This window comes from Amborella trichopoda, chromosome 12, assembly GCF_054954075.1.
Source record: "Amborella trichopoda isolate Santa Cruz 75 chromosome 12, AtrichopodaSantaCruz75HAP2 v2.0, whole genome shotgun sequence".
Taxonomy (NCBI): Eukaryota; Viridiplantae; Streptophyta; class Magnoliopsida; order Amborellales; family Amborellaceae; genus Amborella; species Amborella trichopoda.
In genome coordinates, this window is record NC_142347.1 from 7,260,792 (window position 1) to 7,281,286 (window position 20,495).

Sequence of the window (20,495 nt, forward strand, 5' to 3'; positions counted from 1 at the left end):
CAAATGCATAATTGAATTGTTTAGTTCCAAAGTATGATATTGGTTTGTTATCTATGGTATACTTGGTTTAGATGCATGCAATTGGTTATGCACTAGTTGTTATTCTTTTGATGACTTTTATCTTTTATTGGTGTGCTTACATCTTTTATTTGGTTTTTCAGCAAACGTATCAATGATGAATCGGCAACCAATGCCGGGAAGTGCTGTTCCTATTGCAACTGTGAAAGTTGTAAGTTACTAAAAAATTTCATTTCTTCATGATGAAGTGTCGAAGACTGAAATCGTTTTTCGTTTCCCTCTTCTCTGTACCCCATATACGTACTCTGGAAACAGTGTAGAACATAGTCAGGAACACCTGCTTATGATTTGCAGGTGCCAGATGAAACTGTGTTATTAGCAGGCCTGAGACTGGTCAATGTATCATTCAGCCCTCACCTCTACAGTACTTGAAATAAATTTAGCCTCACCTCTACTGTACTTGAAATAACTGCCTGGTTCTTTCTTTCCTTTTTTTCTTAAATATAATCCAAACACTGGACTGGATGTAGAAAGGTAAAATGCGTTGATGACTGTGCTTTACCCCAAGGCTGGCATTTAAAGTTTCAGGCTATACTCTTTTTTATAGAAAATTTCAGTTGCTATTTTAAGTAACTGATGGGGGCTTGGCTCTTCCAGGCACCTGCTGATAATTATGTATTTTGGGGCATCTGCATATCATATGCAGTACTACAAATGCCATTGTCTCTCTATTATATTTTTCCTAATTCTGATATTGTAAAATTTAAATTTTTTATTTTGTTGTTTCATGACAACTGGGGTTTCAAGAATTGAGGGTGTCCTCCAAACTTCTCTCTGTCCAGAAGGAGGTTAATGTAATTTGGATTTCTTTTCTTTACATATACTCCCATTAATTATGTGTCACTCTTTTAACTTTTCAGGAGGCTACAACAGTGACTCCTATGTCATCAATGTCTGGCAGTTCCCATCTCTCATCGTCAATCTTGCATGGGACTTCTCCCAATGTTCCAAGTATACAAACCTCTTCACCACCTACAACTTCTCAAGAGATGATTGGAAATGTCGATGCTCAAGAGTTTAAACCCGTGCTGACTAGTGGTACTACACAATCGCTGAGGCCTGTGAGTTCAGCTACTGCTAATGTTAGCATTCTTAACAATCTCTCTCAAGCGCGTCAGGTGATGGGCAATGCATCGTTAACTGGAGCAAGCAACATAGGCCTCCAGGCAATGGGTGGAGCACCCATGCCCATGCACATGTCTAACATGATTTCTACTGGCATGGCATCAACTGGGGTTCCTCCTGCTCAAACTGTTTTCTCATCCGCTCAATCGAGCATTACATCAGTGGTTGGGTCTCAATCATTAGTTGGAACGACACAGGTTGGGCAAAACACTGCAGTCGGAAACCCAAACTTAACTGGGAACTCTAATTATACTGGAAACCCTAATTTATCTGGGAACCCTAGCCATAGTGTCTCTCCTCCAGTGGGTAATCTTCAAGGGGTTGTTGGTATGGGGCAGTCGATTCCTCCTGGTATGGGCCAAGGGAATTTAAGTTCAGGAACACAAATGGGTCAACAAACTGGTGGGCTGGGTATCAACCACAATATGCTAAATAGTTTGGGACAAGCAGGTATGCCTTCAGGCATGGGCACAATGATTCCTACACCCGGTATGACTCAGCAAGTCCAGGCAGGAGGATTGCAGCCCATTGGCATGAACAGTGGTTCTGCTAATAATATGCAGATTCCACAGCTTGCATCTGCTTCTCAGCAACCAGGACAAATGAGATATATAAAAATGTGGGAGGTAAGGATCTTGGATCTGGTCTTTTCTATTGCTTGATGTTGGATATTTCACTGATGCCAGTTTAAGAACTTGTGAGGTTCTTGCCCATTAATTTAAAAAAAAGAAAAGAATTTAGGGTTCTTAAAGTTTTATGCGAGAGGAGAATATTAGGTTGCATTGGTAGAAATTTATGGAAAGGGAAATTACTCTTTGATTCAATGTGCTATGGAAAACTTTATTTGAGGTCCTGACCACATAATGAAATGACAGACGATAGTGGAAAGAGGGTGCCACTGACCAGAACTGGACATGACCCAATGTCGGTTTCCTCTCTCTACATCATCGTTCGTTTCATTTTATGGTGATGTCAACGACCATTGACCATTGTTTCCATTTTCCGTTTTACTTGATGGAAAACATTTGAATTGATTTGGAAATATTCTTCGAGTTGCAGATCTTTCAGAGTTTCAAACATGAGATGTATCCCGAATTTGTTATTAAGATGGGACCAGACTGGCCGGTCTGAGTGTTTGGATCAGGAATGGGGCTAGAACTGGTTCAGTCTGATCACTGATCTGGCAATTGATCACAACCAGTTTGATCTGAGTTCAACTAGAAGTTGTTGAACTGGTTGAACTGGCCTGTTAAAACCAGTTTTGACCATTTTGACTGGCGTTGACCAGGTTTTTTACTTTTATTTTTAGTTATATTTTCAGATCCTGTCTGGCCGGTGAATCGGTGACTCTAATCGGTTTGGATCGTACCACTGCCCTCCAAGGTTTGATGACTGGTCTGGCCCTGATTATAGGATAGCAGCATAAGCCATAAGAAATATAACATCTTGTGCAAATATTAATTTTCTTCCATCATAGTAGTTTTGGGTAACAGTGTTGGTCGTGTGAGAACTATTTGGCTTAGTCTTATACCAAGATTCTTTGAAGAGAAAAAAATTGCTATCCTCACACAATCTAGATGAAGTTCACCATTTTCCATCCTGAACATCCCTATAGCTTCTGATCAATCTTTGTTGACATCCATGATATGTAATTGTATTTTTTACTGATGTATTTTGTTGCATTGCTTGTATTTGTTCTCCTATTTTCGTTGTTGATGCATTGGTGCCAAAACACTCCTCTCTACTTTATTTCCTAAGCAGTAAAACTACAATATTTGACTTGGAATGTGTAGTTCACGTTTCACCATAAGGGATATGTCATTGTTGCTTTTCTTCTGTATTTCTTTAACTTATATTCTTTTCACTATAAAGTTCTGAACTGCATTTCAGTTTGGCCCCTACTTGATTTGTATCTGTATTTTTGCCTGGAGGGTTTTTATCGTAATTTCACAATAATGTATAATGTTTTCATAAAATGTGTTAGGATTAGACACAATTTTTCTCTGTTCTATAAAGCTACATGCATCTAATGGCATTAAGGTGAAAAAACATGAAACTTTACAAGGGCTGCATTGTCTATATTATATGTCACTTATTGCCCATATTTAAGAATTTGCCCTTTTTGTGGTTTTGTCAATATCGATTTACACATTTCCTTTTACTTTTTTGTATCTTGTCCAAATTAATTCATATTCTTTGGACTTGAGGTTCTTCTCTTTCGACAGATTATCTGTGAACTTGTACTTTTCAACTCCTGTTTTTGTGTTTGAAATTTATGTTTGACTTCATGCATTGCTTTCTGCTCGCAGGGATCCTTATCAGGGCAGAGGCAAGGGCAAGCTGTGTTTATTTGTAAACTAGAGGTCAGTTCTAAAGATACATAGACATTAGTTTTGCTTTATTGTGTTCATTACATGTATTTAATATTTTCAATGGTTTGTTAGATTTAGCAATTCACACATTTCATCACATTTCCAATCGTCGAGTCGACATCCCTAATACTTATAACTTATAAGAAGGGGCCGGTTTTTGCCTGAGTGCCATTGTTTGCCCAGGTCTTCATTATAGAATTCTCACACACTTGATATTGTCAGTTTTGCTTCAGTGCTTGTTTTGATTTGGCAAACAAAGCGAAGGCTTCAGCTGAAAAAGCTTATGGTTTTTATTAGATAATCAAAGAAATATGAAAAACTTATTTAAAGAAGTATGCATGAATTTGTGTGAATGATGCACTCAAAGAAAGTCATTCAGTAATCGGTGTGAGTTATATTATGATCCATTTTCCTAATAGGCTCTAATTTGTGGAAACGAAAATTGGTGCATATCCTTTGACCAGTAATGTAGGTTAGCATTTTTGGTTTCGGGGACACTTCAAGGTTCAAATCCTTGAATTTCCTCATGTAGATCACATATTTATCTATAGAAAAAAGATGAAACCGATGCATGTATTTCAGTGGCACTACAATGTTGAAATCTTAGATTCCTTCTCATTCATGAATGCACCTTTATTAGCTGATTTATCACGCGTTTTTCTTCATAAGATCGTGAACCACATAACTAATAGTATCCTATGTGAAGGAGGAAATCTTCATAACCATATTAGGGATTCTATAGATTGGAATTCAAATAGTCACCTGTGAAGTAATTAAGGGTATCAACTGGCCAGGCCTGGGCTGGCTCCTAGTACACTAGAGGGTAGGCTTTGGCAGGTCCCAGTTCGCACTGGGCCAAAGGTACCCTAGCCTCAGCCTAACCCTACTCTTGGGCCAAACCCTACTCTTGGGCCAGGTGGCCAAACCCGACCTTGTTAAATAGATGGACCTATGATGTAGAAAGGAGCCCAGGAAATTAAATCCGGTATTCTTTTGATCTTATGACACATGCTAATTGACAACAAAAATGATGAAAATATGGCTGTAAATTAATTTAAGAGAAGATACACGTTTACGTCTTTCATAAAAAAAACTCTTAGCAAAGGAAGAAAATATCCAGTCTCTTCATAAGGGCGATCTCTCACTTTAAATGCAAACATAACTAAAAAGCCCAAAAGTCTCTCTCTCTAAATCACTTGATTTCCCATTAATCTAGTACATAATCCTTTAATATCACACTTCCCTTCTTTATTCATGCACCCTCACGTGAAACTGTAATCCAAATAAGACTCCTTGTGATCTACTCTCCAAAAAAGGAAACAAATTAACAAAATCTAAAAGCTTAAGTTAATCCCAATAAATAAAAAATTCGAAAACCCTGCCCATAGGCCATAACAACTACGCAACCTTGAAATTAAAAAAAAAAAAAACCCCTAAATTCAACTTTCCTCTTGAAATTTATTTGCTCATACTCCCCTGTTGGAGAAAACTCGTCCTGGAGTTTTGACATGGGCTAATATGAATTCTCTGCTAAACCCGCAATATTCTTGAACCCCAACGTTGTAGATTGACATTGAGGCTTGATCACGGGAACTGTTGGTTATTGGCCCAATCAAAATATCTTCAAAAAATGAGATCTTTGTACTCTTCCCAGCTAACATCTTTATCGTTTACCTCTTCACTATTACCATCAACATCGTTTTGATTACTACTTCCTTTGGGGGCTAAGAAACCAATTATTCCCATTATGTTGGGAATAATTTCATCGCTCTCACCCAGCTCTTTATCAAAAATAGGGATCACTATCACAGATAGCTTCACTATTAAAGATAGGACCATCTTTTGATTCAAAGAGTATTGAATCCAATTGAAGATTGGATCCTTTTGTTCTTCTTCAAAATTATGCTGCCATCGATGCATCGTGAATCGAACCCATCTATGTAGTTTGATATGTCATCAGTCGACTCATGCTCCGATATATGCTAATCTCTCTGATGCAAATCAATCAAGAGGAAAGCTGAATTTAAGGTTTTTATTTTTATTTTTTAATTTTGGTCTAAGAAGGGTGAGGACCTTAAAATATCCCTTAACCCGTCCTATGCCCGAGCATAGGAGGTGAGTTGAGTTAAGTTATCAACCAACATAAAACTTTGCCACATCTTGTCATGAATCCTAAATCTAAAGAAGAATGGATGAACATGATTCATGTAGCTGACCCCAATTAATTAGGTTAAGGCTTGAATGATGATGATTTTTATTTTTAATGTTAATTTCAAGGATGAAAGGATTTTCTTAAATGTTATGGGTGGAGTGTTTAGATTAACTTGACTTTTTAGATTTTGTTAATGGGTTTCCTTTTTCTAGGGATTGGATCACGTCGTGTCCTATTTGGATCGGGGTTTTGATGAAGAAAATAGAAAATTAAACTAATCCCAAGCAAAGCACTAGCACCAATTAAAGCGAACCAGGGTTTCCTCCTTTAAACCCTAACCAGAGAGCAAAAGCTTCCTTGACCTTTTCCCTCTTTCCAAAGTCACATCAATCCCGCTTAGATGTCTACACTCCTCTTTTATAACATAATTGCGGTAAAAGGTCTATAATGCCCTTCAGCAAATGAAGATCAAGTAGTCCTAATTTGAAACATAAGCACTCTAACTAGTTTTCTAAACAACTCCTAAAATCCTAAAATATTAACAAATCCTAGAATGCCTTAGAAACTTAAAAACTGTAAAATTACACCCTAAGATTAAAATTAAATATGCATTCTTTGAAATTAAACAAAATTTAAAAATAAGAGTAATTTTGTCCTGCATCAGATTCCCTTGGTGAGAGAAAATTCATCCTCGAGTTTTTAAGTGTGCTAAGATGAATCCGGCATCACAATCACCTTATTCAACCGTCTTCTTCTTTATTGGCTCAAAGATTATTTGCTGTTGTAAGAAGAAATCCTCAAGAAATGGATCCTGATATGTGTATTGAGATATCAATATGAATTTATACAAATTCGGCTATCCCTGAACTTGCATTGAAAAATATGTAGGAAACTTAAAACTCAAATTTCTGGCCTTTAGAGACTTTCATTACTTATTGAATCTAGGGCCACAATTTGCAGTCTATGAGTCGACCACGCTTTCGAAGTGCTACTTTGATTTCGATGCCTTAATTCTCTTGAATGTTCCACCTCATCAATTCCTTGAGATTTTTAGTTCCCTTACTGCCTCCTCTCCATATTTTTAAAGTACGATATCCTATTTTGAAATATCTTCATCTTCATTTTGAACCTTATCGTGAATCGAATCTCCTAAGAGGTTTTGTTGTTCATCTGAGCATGTATTGAATGTTGGTGGCGAATACCAATTATTGACATGTTGATTTTGGAACAACTTGATGAAAATAAAGATTCTCCATGGTCGGCCTCCTCAGTAATATGAACCAAATTGTACTCACAAGGAGTGAGATTACAGTTCCCCTAGATGTGAGTTAAATTATTCTTGTCAAAGTCTTGAATATCCACCTTCAAATCAAAAACCCTAGAGTGATGTCCCCCACATCGAGGTCTTTTATCACTTTCCTCTACACTCGGCTCCTCAAGCATAGCACATTGATAAAACGGTTGTACTCCACATCTTCTTGGGTGGAAAGATTACCGTCTTTCCCACGAGTGATGTCGGCAATGCAAGCTGCTTAACTTGCCTCTTGAGATCTTCAATTTCTTCATCTTTGGCATCACATGGTAGATCTACGAGAGCTCCCCTTCCACGACCCCTTCTTGCTGCTATAAGTTCAACAAAATCACAAACCTTAGGTAGAAAATCAGCAAACCCTAGCTGAAATCAGTAAGTTGCAGAGTGAATGAAGTCCACATGAAGGTGTGAATGTAGGAGAAAGGAGGGAAGTGATATTAAAGGATTAGGAAGTGTGTGAGGGATAAGGGAAAGTCTTAGATTAATGGGAAATCCCGTGATTGAGAGAGAGAGAGAGAGAAAGAGAGAAAATTTTGGGTTTTTTGTGTTTATTTAAGGTAAGAGATACCCCTTATGAAGAGATTGGGTATTTTTTTGGTGGATTTTTTTATGAAAGAAGAAAAGTGTTTCTTCTCTGGCTTGATTAACATCCATACTTTCCTTCTTTTTGTTGTTGATTATTATGTGTTCTAAAATTGAAAGAAGGTCGTATTTTATTTCCTAGGCTCCTTTCTACATCAATTGGCATCAAAGTATGGTTAGAAACGGCGATGGCTGGTCGTGTAGGTCTTGGCCGTAGGAATGCCTTTCTGATCCAAATGTGTAAGAAAATCAACAACTTGATAGAGATCGAAATAGCGTTCCCCAAACAAAGAGTGATCTAGGGGTACTTGGAAGTTTTTATTGTGATTGGCGTGAGTTGGAAATTGAATCTGAGTTGGAGCAGATAGATGACATGTCAAACTACATGGATGGGTTCGATGCGCGAATGGCTTTGATGGGTGCATGATTTTGAAGAACAAAAATGATCCAATCTTCAATTGGATTCATTGTTCTTTGAATCAGTGGATAGTCCTATATTTGATAGTGCTCGATCCTATTCAATATTTAAGCCTTTTATGGGTAAATTTGTGCTGGTCTACTTTGATGATATTATAGTTTAGAACATTGGTGAGCAGGCACATTTGGAGCACTTGCAGTTGGTGTTTGACTTATTATGGGGACAACAACTATATGTGAATCTTAAGAAGTGTGAATTCATGGCAAACAACTCAATTTTTCATTGTTATGTTTTCGTAGCTGAGGGCATTGGAATTGACCCAAGGAAGGTAGCAGATATTTGGGATTGGCTTATTCCCATAGTGCATAATGCAGTTTTTATGGGTTCGCTACTTTCTACAAGAGGTTTATAGGGGCTTCAGTTCGATCATAGCACCTATCACAAATAATCTAAAGAAGGGAGCATTTGTGTGGACTAATGGGGCTAAGAAGCGTTTCTAGTTGGTGAAGCAGAAGATGACTGAGGCGCTTGTGTTGGCTCTTCATGACTTTGATAAAGTTTTCGAGCTGGATTGTGATGCTTCGCATGTTGGGAATGGTGCAATATTGACTCAAGAAGGACCTCCATTGCCTTCTTTAGTGAGACATTAAATGACACCTGGTGGCGATATTCTACATGTGATGTGGAGTTTTATGCTATTATTCAAGCCCTAAGGCATTGTGGCATTGGTGCCATTATCTGATCCAAAAGGAGTTTATTTTGTTCTCAGATCATGTAGCACCAAAATATATTAATGGGCAACATAAACAAAATCAACGACATTCTAGTGGTAGTTTAGTTGCAGGAGTTTGCTTTGAGTAGGAGATTGGCTTTATTGACTACTATGACAACTACTATTACCAGTTTTAATTTATGGAGATATAGGGTTGGTGACATGATGGAGTTAGCGGGGATGATGTTATTCAAGATAAATTGTCTTCATATATTCGAATGTTCCTTTAGACCCTGATACCAGAGCTTCATGGAAGAGGTCTTGGTAGACATTTTGGTCGGGATAAAACCATAACATCGGTGGAATCTAAGTATTATGGGCCAAAATTGAAGCGGGATGTTATGCGGTTTGTTGAGGGATGTCATGTGTTAGGAAAACAACAAAATACAGGGCTTTATTCTCCGCTACTTATTCTTAATGCACCGCAGGAGGATTCTTTGGATTTTGTCTTGGGTCTTCTGCTAACTTAAAGCGTTATGGACTCTATATGTGTGGTAGTGGATATTCCTCTAGACAACTCATTTTATACCTTGTAAGGAAACCTTGGATGTCACACATGTTGCTATCTGTAGTTCATAGAGTTAGTGAGGTTACTTGGTGTTCGAAAGATTATAAATTCAGATTGGGATACTAATTCTCTCAACCATTATTGGGGAACTTTGTTGGAAGAAATTGGGTACTCTTTTACAATTCAGTAGTGCCTATCCCCTAGGGACAAATGGGCAGAATGAAGTGGTCAATCATACTTTCAAAATTCTTCTTAGGAGTATACTAAGAGAAAAGAAGAAAAAGACGGATCTAGTGCTGTCTCACGCCAAGTTTTCCAATAATAGCCTATAATAGTGTTTGCAGCAGGTCTATTGGTAAGAGTTCAATCAAGGTTGTATATGGAAAGAATCCTACCCATTCGCTTGACTTGGTTCCTATCCAGGCTAATGGGGAGGGTCATGCTACTGTCGAGGAGTTGGTTGAGCAGATGAAAGGACTGCATGAGCAAGTGTGTGCTAATCTAGAAGCCAATACAACCAAATATAAAGAAGCAACAGGCAAATATCGCTATTTCAAGGACTTGTAGGAGATTAGGTGATGGTGTACCTCAAGAAAGAATAGCGTCTAGTAGGCGAATACAATAAGTCGACTGATCATAAGGCAAGACCATTCAAGATTTGAAGTAGATGGATAGCAATGTGTACAAGGTTGCTTTGCCTTCACGTATGGACACTTTGGATATCTTCAACATTACTGATTTGTTCGGCCAGAGATAAATAAAGATGAAAGTGCAAACTCGATGGCGAGTTATCAACCAGGGCACAATGATATGCACATAGCACGTCAAGTGGTCATACCAGCAAGTATCTTCTATGGGAGCGGTATATTCCTCCCATTTATCGCGCATATCTGGAAGATATGAACCCTTGGAGGGCTACCATTAAGAAAAAGAACAGGCTACCATTAAGAAAAAGAACAGCAATCATTGCTTGAGATTTTTTTTTGGCTATTTTAGGGTTATTTTCAGACATTCTTAATTACTTTTATTTGCTGGACCAGTTAGAAACTTTCTAAGCGTTTTATTTAAAGTTAGGGTGTTTTATTTTAAATTGCCATAAGTTGGGACTGTTCTAGTCATTTTAAGTTAGATAAAGCGCATTATGGACTGTTGTGCTTAGGTTAGGACATAGAGGTTAATTTCTTAATTGTACGGACAAATAATGTCCTTTGAAAAAACCAAGAATATAAAGTGGTGTGTGGCATTCGCGTTGATTCACTTTTAGAAAGAGAAGGAAAAACCCCAGGCTTTTGAACCTTGGCTAGGTTTTGGTAGAAACCCTAGGCTTCTCCTAAATATAGCTTGTGTTTGGTGTGAGCTGTTGTTTGTTTATTTTCTCCTTCAATTTTCGTTCATCATCCATGACTAGGTGCGAGCAAATCTAGAAGCCACTACATCCCAATAGAAAGAAGTGGCAAACAAACATCATCTTTCAAGGAGTTTATTGTGGGGGTGATTGGGTGATGGTGTACCTCTAGAAGGAAAGGCGTTCAGTAAGCAAATACAACAAGTTGAATGATCGCGAGGAAGGACCGTTCAAGATTTTGAAGAGGATGGCAGCAATGCTTACATGGTCCCTTTTCCGTCACAAATGGAGACTTTAGATATTCTCAAAATTGCTGATTTGTCTGAGTATCATGGGTCACAGATGGTTGAAGATGAAGGTTCTAACTTGAGGGTGAGTTCTACTCATCCCGGGGAAGATTTATGAATCTACTCAACCTGAGAAGAATGATGATGCACAAAGTGCATCAAGTGGAAAGAATGATGAGTATCTTCATGGGAGCAGTGGATTCCTCCTAGTTCTCGTGTATATTTGGAGGATGTGAACCCTAGAAGGAAAGAACAAGAAGAGCAAGCAATGCTTGGATGATTTGTAGTTATTTTAGGTTTTTTTAGTTATTTTTAATCGCTTTTAGTTTTTGGACTAGTCAGGCACTTTCTAGGCATTTTATTTAATGTTAGGGTAATTAATCTCAAAAGTCGCTTAGGTTTGGGTCATTTTATTTATTTATGGACATACATTTAATTTTTTGGAACAGTAAATATCATTATTGGAGGCACGTGGGAATAAGGTTATTCCCACTTGATTTTTAGATTGAAAGAGAGAGAACTTAGGCTTTTGAAGCCTTGGTTGGGTTTGAAGAAGAAACCCTAGGTTTCTTCCATTTGTTGCTTGTGCTTGGCCTGAGTCAGTGTTGATTTTCTTTTCTTGTTTGAATTTTTTACATTAGCTTGGCTGCACCAGTTGATATTATCATTTTTTTTTCCCTAAATTCATAAAGAAAACCAAAAAGACTTGGCCGGGCCAGGTCGGCTGGGCTAAGACCCTTGAACCAGACACTGTCCAGCAGGAACACCGGGCCTAAATTTCAAGCCTGGGCCTGGCCTTTGGGCCATATTTAGTGGACTGGGCCTCTGCTATTTTGGGCCGGGCCACCAAGCGGATTTCCAGCCGTAGTCTAGGTAGTTCCAAGGTGATTGTTCTGGTATGATGACTGGTCAATGGTGTATTTGCAGAATAATTGATAGACAAATTAGTATACATGGCAGTCGCCATTTTGGGAAGCAATACTATAGAGGGATAGATATACATATGCATAGAGAGAGCCCCTCTTGCACTATAATGATATGTGCATCTACCTTGCTCTTAGAGGGGGAACTTATAATTCACATATTGGGACTATAGTTCCATTGTTTATTGGCTAACTTTGACGGGTCAATTATGAGCCTTGCACAGGACTGTGGGTGTTCCATTGGGTTTGTTTGAAAAGATAGTTGTGGACCATGGATCTTGACATGGGTGGAGTGCCCTGAAATTCACTTATATTTTTGACCTATTGGTACCAATCCATTTCTAGAGATATTTCTGCATATGTTTAAATTTTTTATGAAACTAAGAAATAGTTTTTCAGCTTTCATCATGGCTGTTTTTTAATTTTTTTCGAAAATTTAACTTTTGCTGTGAACAACTTTAATAGGGCAAAATTGATATTTTACAATTTAGTAGTGCTTTATATGGGATCAACTTTTTTTATGTTTTTTTGTTTTCATGGGGCTGGGGGAGCACAAGAGCCTAGCTCTCACATGTGGGTAGGCCACATAGGGTGGGAAGTGGAGCTCACAAGGGCCACATGTCCACATAAAAAGTGGGACGCCCCTAATTAAAATTAAAATATTGGATTTTATTATTTAAGGAGTCTTAATGGACAAGGGCCACATGTCCACATAAAAAGTGGGACGCCCCTAATTAAAGTTTAAATATTGGATTTCATTATTTAAGGAGTCTTAATAGTATTAGGAGTCTTGTTTGGAATAGGATTCCTGCTTAGACTAGGATTCCTAGGTTGATCAAAACTCATATTAAAATATTATTTGTTAAAGAGTCTTATTTGGATTAGGATGCTTATTTGGACTAAGACTCCTACCTTAATCAGAATTCAAATTAAAATTGAAGTCTATCATATCTAGAAGTGGAACTGGATCAAAAGATTTTGTGGATAAGATTCCTAAATTTCTCTCTAAATCATAATTTCCTAAATATTTTTTGATAATGTTGAATTCTGATAAGATTGGACTACATTAGGGCCTTTGAGGCCTATATAAGGAGGGGAAGCCCCAAAAAAAGATATCTTTACACATTGCAGCCCTCTCTTTCTCTTCCTCTTTCTCTCTCACCTCTCCACACCATTTCTCACCTTCTCTCTCTCTCTAGGTGGCTTTCTCCTCCCTAGGTGACATGCCACCCCCATAAGGACATTGGGGTGGCATGCACCACTCAAAAGAAAAAGGAGAGAGAAGGAGGCACGCCCAGCCCAGGACTAGTCTAGGGGGTGCCATTTAGTGGCATGCTCCAAGGATTGAAAAAGGTCTAAAGAGTCCTAGTCGTGACCCATGCTTTTAGCCCCATAGATTTGCTCTAAAGGTGCTTCTCAGTTCAAATTGGTGGATTCAATAAGATCTAAGGATCAACTGTTATCGGTCAGGTGATCGGGTATAAGGTGTCCAAGTGCTAAGGGGGTAAACTTAATCAATATTTTAGTAAGTCTTCCTAGTTTTGTTTATTTTTCTGTTTCTTGATTGCTATTTGTTTCTAACGTTGTAAGTCCAAGTTCATTTTTAAATAAGGTTTTTTTTTTTTGCGGTAAGATTTAAAGATCTTAGATTTTAGTAGGTTTATTTTTTATTGTATTGTGGCAGCTATAGGTAGAAATTCCAGCTATTAATAAAGAAAATAAATATTTTTTTTGAATTTATACTTTGGAATTCTACACAGCCACACCTTTCAACACACATACAAGTTATTGATGTATTTATCATAGCTACGCATTACCCATAGAAGAAACCAAGAAAGCAGGTCTCGAATCTGTTACTCTTAAAATGATGGTTTTGCCGAGCATACTGCGATTCAACTTGTGCTAACTGAAATTAGTTGAAACTCACTGGAAAAGTGTTTCTACTGGTGGGGAGCTATAAAATTTACACCCCTTAAAGATCATGGATTTCTTAAGTTTGATTTCTTGTGTGACTTTATCTTGGATCAATTAATACAAACTATCTCAAGATAAAATAGTTGATGACTTGGACTTTTTATCTCTTGATGTGAAAGGAGCCCGGAAATTAAATCCAGCCTTCTTTCAATCTTGAGCAAGAAAAATTCAGCAACTAGAGAGAAAATAATGTGTCTGTAAATCAAGTCCAAAGGGAGAAGAAACTCCTTCCTCTTTCATGAAAATAAATTCTCTTTACAAAAATTACCAACTCTCCAATAACAAAAGCCTCCCTCTTTATACAAAAAAATAAAACCCTAAAGAAGGGAAAAAATACTAAAAACACTTTTTTTTCTCCCCTTTACGTATCTCTCTCTCAAAATAACTCTCTCTCTCTCTCTCCTCATTATGTGATCGCCTAAAAATAGGAGTTCTCCCCTTAAGAACTCGTTCACCCTCATTTCTTTGAGTCATGTAACTCCCACGTTCACCGTCATTTCTTTGAGTCATGTAGCTCTCACGTTCACCCTCATCTCTCTAAGTTATGTAACTCCCCAAAACTAGTACTCCCGTAAATCTCTTCATGAGGCCCATAAATCTCATTAAACTAGGAGTTACCTTATCCTACATAAATCTCTCCCTAGTTGTTAGGATTCTCCCATCCAACTCTAACTACTTCCCTTATCTACATCCCATAAGCTCTTGCCATGTCCTAACGTCCTATTATGGGAAACAAGTCGCCCATGAAAATAGCAATTTTACCTCCTAAAGCTCTAAATTAAATATCCCTTTTAACCCCTACATAGAAATCCCTAAAATAAGAAAAACTAAATAAACAAATCACCCATGGACCTGGAAATTCCCCAAACAGAAAATCATAAATAAAATAAATAAAAAAATTCTAAAATAAATAAAAAAATTCTAACTTGTAACTCGAATTTCTTTAACGCGATTGGCATCATACTCCTCAGGTTGGAAGAAAAACTCGTCTTGAGCTTTGCTGTTGCATCTTTACCCTCCTTTTGTTGATGGTGAAGCCCTACGTCTCCACGCAATTGTTCTTTGTGAAGCATGAGACTCAACGACTGGGATGCACCTCTGATGGTGATTCTTTTGGCATGTACAGTGGGCAATGCATTGTTGATTGAGGGTTCAAAATCAACTACCCTTGTTGAAGAAGAAGCATTGTTTCTAACCAAAGAATTTTGATTCCTGGCCCAAGAAACTTTCTCCCATGACAAACACCCAAACACATTCCAATACCTTTGCATGAAATATAAATGTTTACGAAGTGCATCAACTACCTGATTATTTGGGTAAATAACCTCTTTATACGATCAACATCTAGAACTTTGTCCATTAAGAGCATATACTTGTCATACTCAAAATGTCCACCCACACAGTGTACCTGAATGCCCATTTCAACTTCCTTGATCTCATCATTTAAACCTTCATTTATATTTAAAGTCCACAGTGTCAAATAATTCTCGTCCATTGTGTCTAATTTTTGAAGGCAATCCCAATTAATTGGGAAAAGGCTATGATGATGATGATGATGATGATGATGTGTCCAATTTTGAGATGGATTCATTAGAAGCTGCATGAGTTAGAGCCAATCCTTTAAGTACAATGTCTTGTGCAGATGTGTGAAGCATGAATGAGCTCTTTGCCACCCTTTCCCTCTCAAACCTTCTCAAAACAAGGTCAATGCAATTACAATGACAACCACAAGCTGAATTTTCTCAATTTGACCAACCTTGACTAGTGCACAAGCTACAAGGAATATTCCAAAAGCAATCCCACTCCCAGCTATCCTTACAACGTGCCTCCATTTACTTAGAATTTTCAACTACTCAGTTCTAAATTCACGTATTTTGCACAAATGAAATGTCCATCTCTCATGTTGGCTGGGCATTCCTCTAGCTTCTCAATTTTGAAAGACCTGTTTGTTGTCCCTATGACAACCACAAGCTGAATTTTCTCATTCGGAAGCCCACCATTGCGAATGCTATGAGAGTGGAACTCAAGAACCACAAACTCTACAATTCTCAAGGATTTTTTAGCCTGATGATGATCATCCTCACTTAGTGATGAAGAAGAGGAGGAAGAAGACTTAAGTAAACCACCATTATTATTATTAAGCCATTCCCATACGCATTTAGGGGCAGCACTCTCTTCTACGTTCTTTTTCTTTCTCTTCGTTTTGTTCTTATTCACATTCCACCCATTACTGTTATCAAATAAAAGTAAAGGCCTAGAACCAAGAGGTCCATCACATACATCATTAAAGGCCAACCCATTACTTGATTCCTCTTTCAAGCTTGGGAAGTTTGATGGCATACTCTTGCTTCCAAGATGGCCATAGCCATAAGTAAACGACCAAGAAGAGGAATATAGTAGACTTGAATCAAAAACAACAAAACGATCATCTACAAATTTTGCGGCTGCCTTACTTGAAGGTGTACTTCTCTCTTGTGAATGTCTGGTCTCTGTAATCACCCAATGTTTCAGGTAATTGCTGCCCCCAAATCTATTGATCAAATCATCAAAATTTGAATGTTTCTTCTTATTCTCCCCTATTCCCTTTTTACTCGTGTTCATTTGAATGATGCTCACCAAGCAAATTATCAAATCCAGCATTAAAAAGTTGAATGTTTCTTAATAGGCTCCCCTATTCCCTTTTTTCTCATGTTCATTCGAATGATGTTCACCACGCAAATCATCAAACCCAGCATTAGAGCTCAAATCCCGACTAATGGAAGCAAGCACTTCATTGCATCTCACACCAATCAAGCCTTTCAACATAGAAACATCATTTTCATTATAATAAAAAAACATAGAAACATCATTAAAAAAATTATCACCATAAATAGGCTTATCATAAATAGACAGACAATGATTTAGATTGATCCTTAAACCCTTGAAAGAGCGGGTCATAACTTGAAGAATCCCTAGTTTCCAAGGTTCTTGAGAACATTGGTGGCTCCCCAAGGACATCATCACAAACCCCTGAGACTAGCTGATCATGGCAACGCTAGTTACTTGAGGAATCAAACAAATCTATTGCATTGCATCCAAATTCAGCAGTCCATCGACTATTTGGAGCTGATTTCGAAGAGCCATCTAAGTCAGAGTAGAGCCTCGAGGCTTTTGTAGTAGACATGGGAGCTGATTTACCTTGAGGATGTTGAGGATTGATGTCTTGTATTCTGAGGAAATATATTTGCCAAGGTTCGAATATATTCGTACATGGGATTCAATATATCTAGGACTTGATATATATATCTGTACAAGGGTATTTCAGTAATTTGTAGCATCTAGCTGGGACTCGATATATATCATTGCGATTGGGGGTTCATCCAAAGTTAAGGGTTAAGGGAAAAACGCAGATCTCTTTGTAATTAGATAAAAAACAAAGAGGCGTGAGGAAGAGAGCGAATTGTAACCCTATTCTCCATTGCCAGTAAAGAAGCTTTAATCTCCCGTGGATGTAGACACGTTGCCGAACCACGTATATCTTTGCGTTGTGGTTGGTTGTCTCTTTCTTTTGTGTTTGTTTATTCTTTCTTGTTTTCGCGAATTGCTTGTCGTTTCTACAAATTGGTATCAGAGCCTACAATGTTATTCCGCGTTCTGGGGTTTGCTACCACGATGATAGGAAAGGGCTCAAGCGTCAAGTATGATATGAGAGGTTCAATGAAAAGAACAATTTCACCCTTTGGCGACGAAGGATGAAGAATCTTTTGATACAGCAAGGTCTGGCTAAGGTTTTGCTAGGGAAATCGAAGAAACCAGCAAAGATAGACGATGAAGAGTGGCAAGAGATGGAGGAAAAGGCAGTAAGTGCGATTTGTCTGAATCTCTCAGATGACGTCCTACGTTATGTGGTGGATCTCGAAATTGCTCCAGAGGTTTGGACAAAACTCGAGAGTATCTACATGACGAAATCTCTGACAAACAAGTTGTTCTTGAAGAAGCAGTTGTATTCTCTTCAGATGGAAGAAGGCACAGATCTGCTTGAACATTTCAGCAAGTTCAACCAGATCATAAGCCAGTTAGCAAGCCTTGAGGTCGAAATCGAGGATGAAGACAAGGCCCTACTGCTATTGGCTTCGCTTCCAGGATCATACGATCTCCTGATTACGACTCTACTGTACGGGAAGGAGACTCTTGAGACGGACGAAGTCACTGCTACTCTTATGTCAAACGAGACAAGGAAGAAGACTAGCAGTACTAAATCTCAAGGAGAAGGTTTCTTTGAAAAACACAAAGAGAGTTATGAAAGGGGCAGATTAAATCAAAGGAGGTCTGCAAGAAGAAGTCGGTCAAAATCAAAGGGGAAGGGCAAGTTTATTTGCTATTATTGCAAAAAGGAAGGTCATATGAAGAGAGACTGCCTAAAAAGAAAGGAAGATATAAAGAGGATAGAAATAGGAAAAATATCTGATGAGCGTGGCTGATAACTCTGACGGAGATGATAGAGATCTTCTCTCTATATCTTCAGGTAAGAATCAATTTACTGATTGTTGGATTTTAGATTCTGGTTGTTCTTTCATATGTATCCAAATAGAAACTGGTTCGAAACCTACAAATCATATAGTGGTGGGTCTGTTCTAATGGGGAACGATGCTGTGCAAGACCATTAGAATAAGAACTATCAAAATCAAGATATTTGATAGGATAGTACGAACCTTATCAGATGTGAGGCATGTCCTACAATTAAAGAAAAACTTAATATCTCTGGGGGCTCTTGATTTGAATGGTTGCAAGTGTACAGCAACAGGTGGAGTCCTCAAAGTTAGTAAGGGATCTATGGTTGTCATGAAAGGTCAGATGACTCGGAACCTATACAGGTTGATAGGGAATATAGTGACAGATGGAGCTTTTGTAACCACAGATGTTGAGTCCAACACAGATGACACAAATTTGTGGCATATGCGTTTAAGGTATATGAGTGAACGAGGTATGATGGAACTTCATAAAAAAAAATTGTTGAAGGGTGTTAGAGCCTGTAAACTGAATTTCTGTAAGTACTGTGTTTTCGGCAAACAGTGCAAGATTAGATTCAAAATTGCAATTCATACGAGCAAGGATATACTAGACTATGTACACACTGATGTATGGGGGCCTTCACCAATCAAATTCAAGGGTGGGGCAGAATACTTCATTACCTTCATCGACGATTACTCAAGAAAGGTCTGGGTCTACTTCATGAAACATAAAAGTGAAGCATTCACGAAGTTTAAACAATGGAAAGCAGAGGTAAAAAAGAAGAAAGGAAAGAACCTGAAATGCTTGAGATCAGATAATGGAGGGGAATACAAGTCTAAAGAATTTCAATAATTCTGTAAAGAAGAGGGGATTGTACGTCACTTTACCACACCAGAACCTCCTCAGCAAAATGGCGTGGCTGAGAGGATGAACATGACTCTTTTAGAAAGAGCTCGTAGTATGAGATTGAATGCAGATTTGAAGAAAAGTTTTTGGGCAGAAGCAGTTAATATGGCTTGTTTCATCATTAATAGATCACCATCTACAGCGATTGATTGTAAAATTCCATAGGAGATGTAGACAGGAAAGTCGGTAGATTACTCTACGCTGAGGATCTTCGGATGTCCAACCTATGTCCATGTACAAAGTGGAAAACATTCCAAATTAGACTCAAAGTCTAAGCAATGCATCTTTCTCGGTTTTCAGAAGGGAGTGAAGGGATTCAAGCTTTGGGATCCTACGTCACATAAGGTTGTGCTTAGCATGGATGTTGTGTTTGATGAATCTCACATGGTGAAGTCAATCAACATGCAAAATGACAAAGTGCAAGTAGATGAAAGTGATGAAGAAAGATCGACAGTTAGAAGAGTCTGAAACACCAGATGAGGAAAAATCATCTCGCACCATACCAGAACAACAACAATCACATCGTGAACGCTACAGTTTGGCAAAAGGTAGAAAGAAGCGTGTTCACAAAGCTCCTGTGAGATACGGCTTTGAAGACATGGTAACCTTTGCTCTAACTGTTGGTATTGGAGAAATCGACTCCTTCGAAGATGCTCTAAGTGATGCACAGAGTGATAAATGGATGACAGCCATGATGGAGGAGATGGAGTCTCTGAAAAAGAACAAAACTTGAGAGCGTGTCACGAGGCTTAAGGGAAGGAAAGTGATTGGGTGCAAGTGGATCTTTCGGAAGAAAGAGGCAGTCACAGAAAAAGAATGTGAGAGATTCAAGGCTAGGCTCGTAGCAAAGTGCTACGCTCAGAAGGAGGGAGTGGACTATAATAAAATATTCTCTCTGGTTGTCAAACACACTTCAATAAGGCTATTGCTTGCTTTAGTTGCCATGTTTGATTTGGAGCTAGAACAGCTTGATGTGAAGACAGCGTTTCTTCATGATGATTTGGAGGAACAAATCTTTATGGAGCAACCTGAAGGCTTCAAGGTGCATGGAAATGAAGATAAAGTTTGCTTGCTCAAGAGATCGCTTTATGGTCTTAAGCAATCTCCTAGGCAATGGTACAAGCACTTCGACTCTTTCATGGTTCGGATTGGCTATTCAAGAAGTGAGTATGATTATTGTGTTTATTTTAAAGTTGATGATAATTCCCTTACTCTCCTGATGCTTTATGTTGATGACATGCTCATCGCTA

At 38.2% G+C, this 20,495-nt stretch overlaps 1 protein-coding gene across 9 annotated transcripts in view; it reads left to right on the forward strand.

Annotated features, from left to right (window-relative positions):
- The window catches only part of PFT1 (phytochrome and flowering time regulatory protein (PFT1)), a 63,374-nt gene that overhangs the window by 22,427 nt on the left and 20,452 nt on the right, over positions 1-20,495 (forward strand). For 3 of the 9 annotated variants that reach the window (XR_016045555.1, XR_016045553.1, XR_016045554.1), the window contains 4 exons: positions 162-229; positions 939-1,829; positions 2,525-2,586; positions 3,513-3,566. Coding sequence is in view for 6 of the 9 variants with exons in the window: in XM_088853285.1 (XP_088709411.1) it covers positions 162-229; positions 373-417; positions 939-1,829; positions 3,513-3,566 (1,058 nt within the window). In the remaining 3 variants the exon portion in view is untranslated. Of the gene's footprint in view, positions 1-161; positions 230-372; positions 418-938; positions 1,830-2,524; positions 2,587-3,512; positions 3,567-20,495 lie in introns of all 9 variants that reach the window. The other 6 variants (XM_088853285.1, XM_088853286.1, XM_088853284.1 and 3 more) reach the window with 2 other exon arrangements.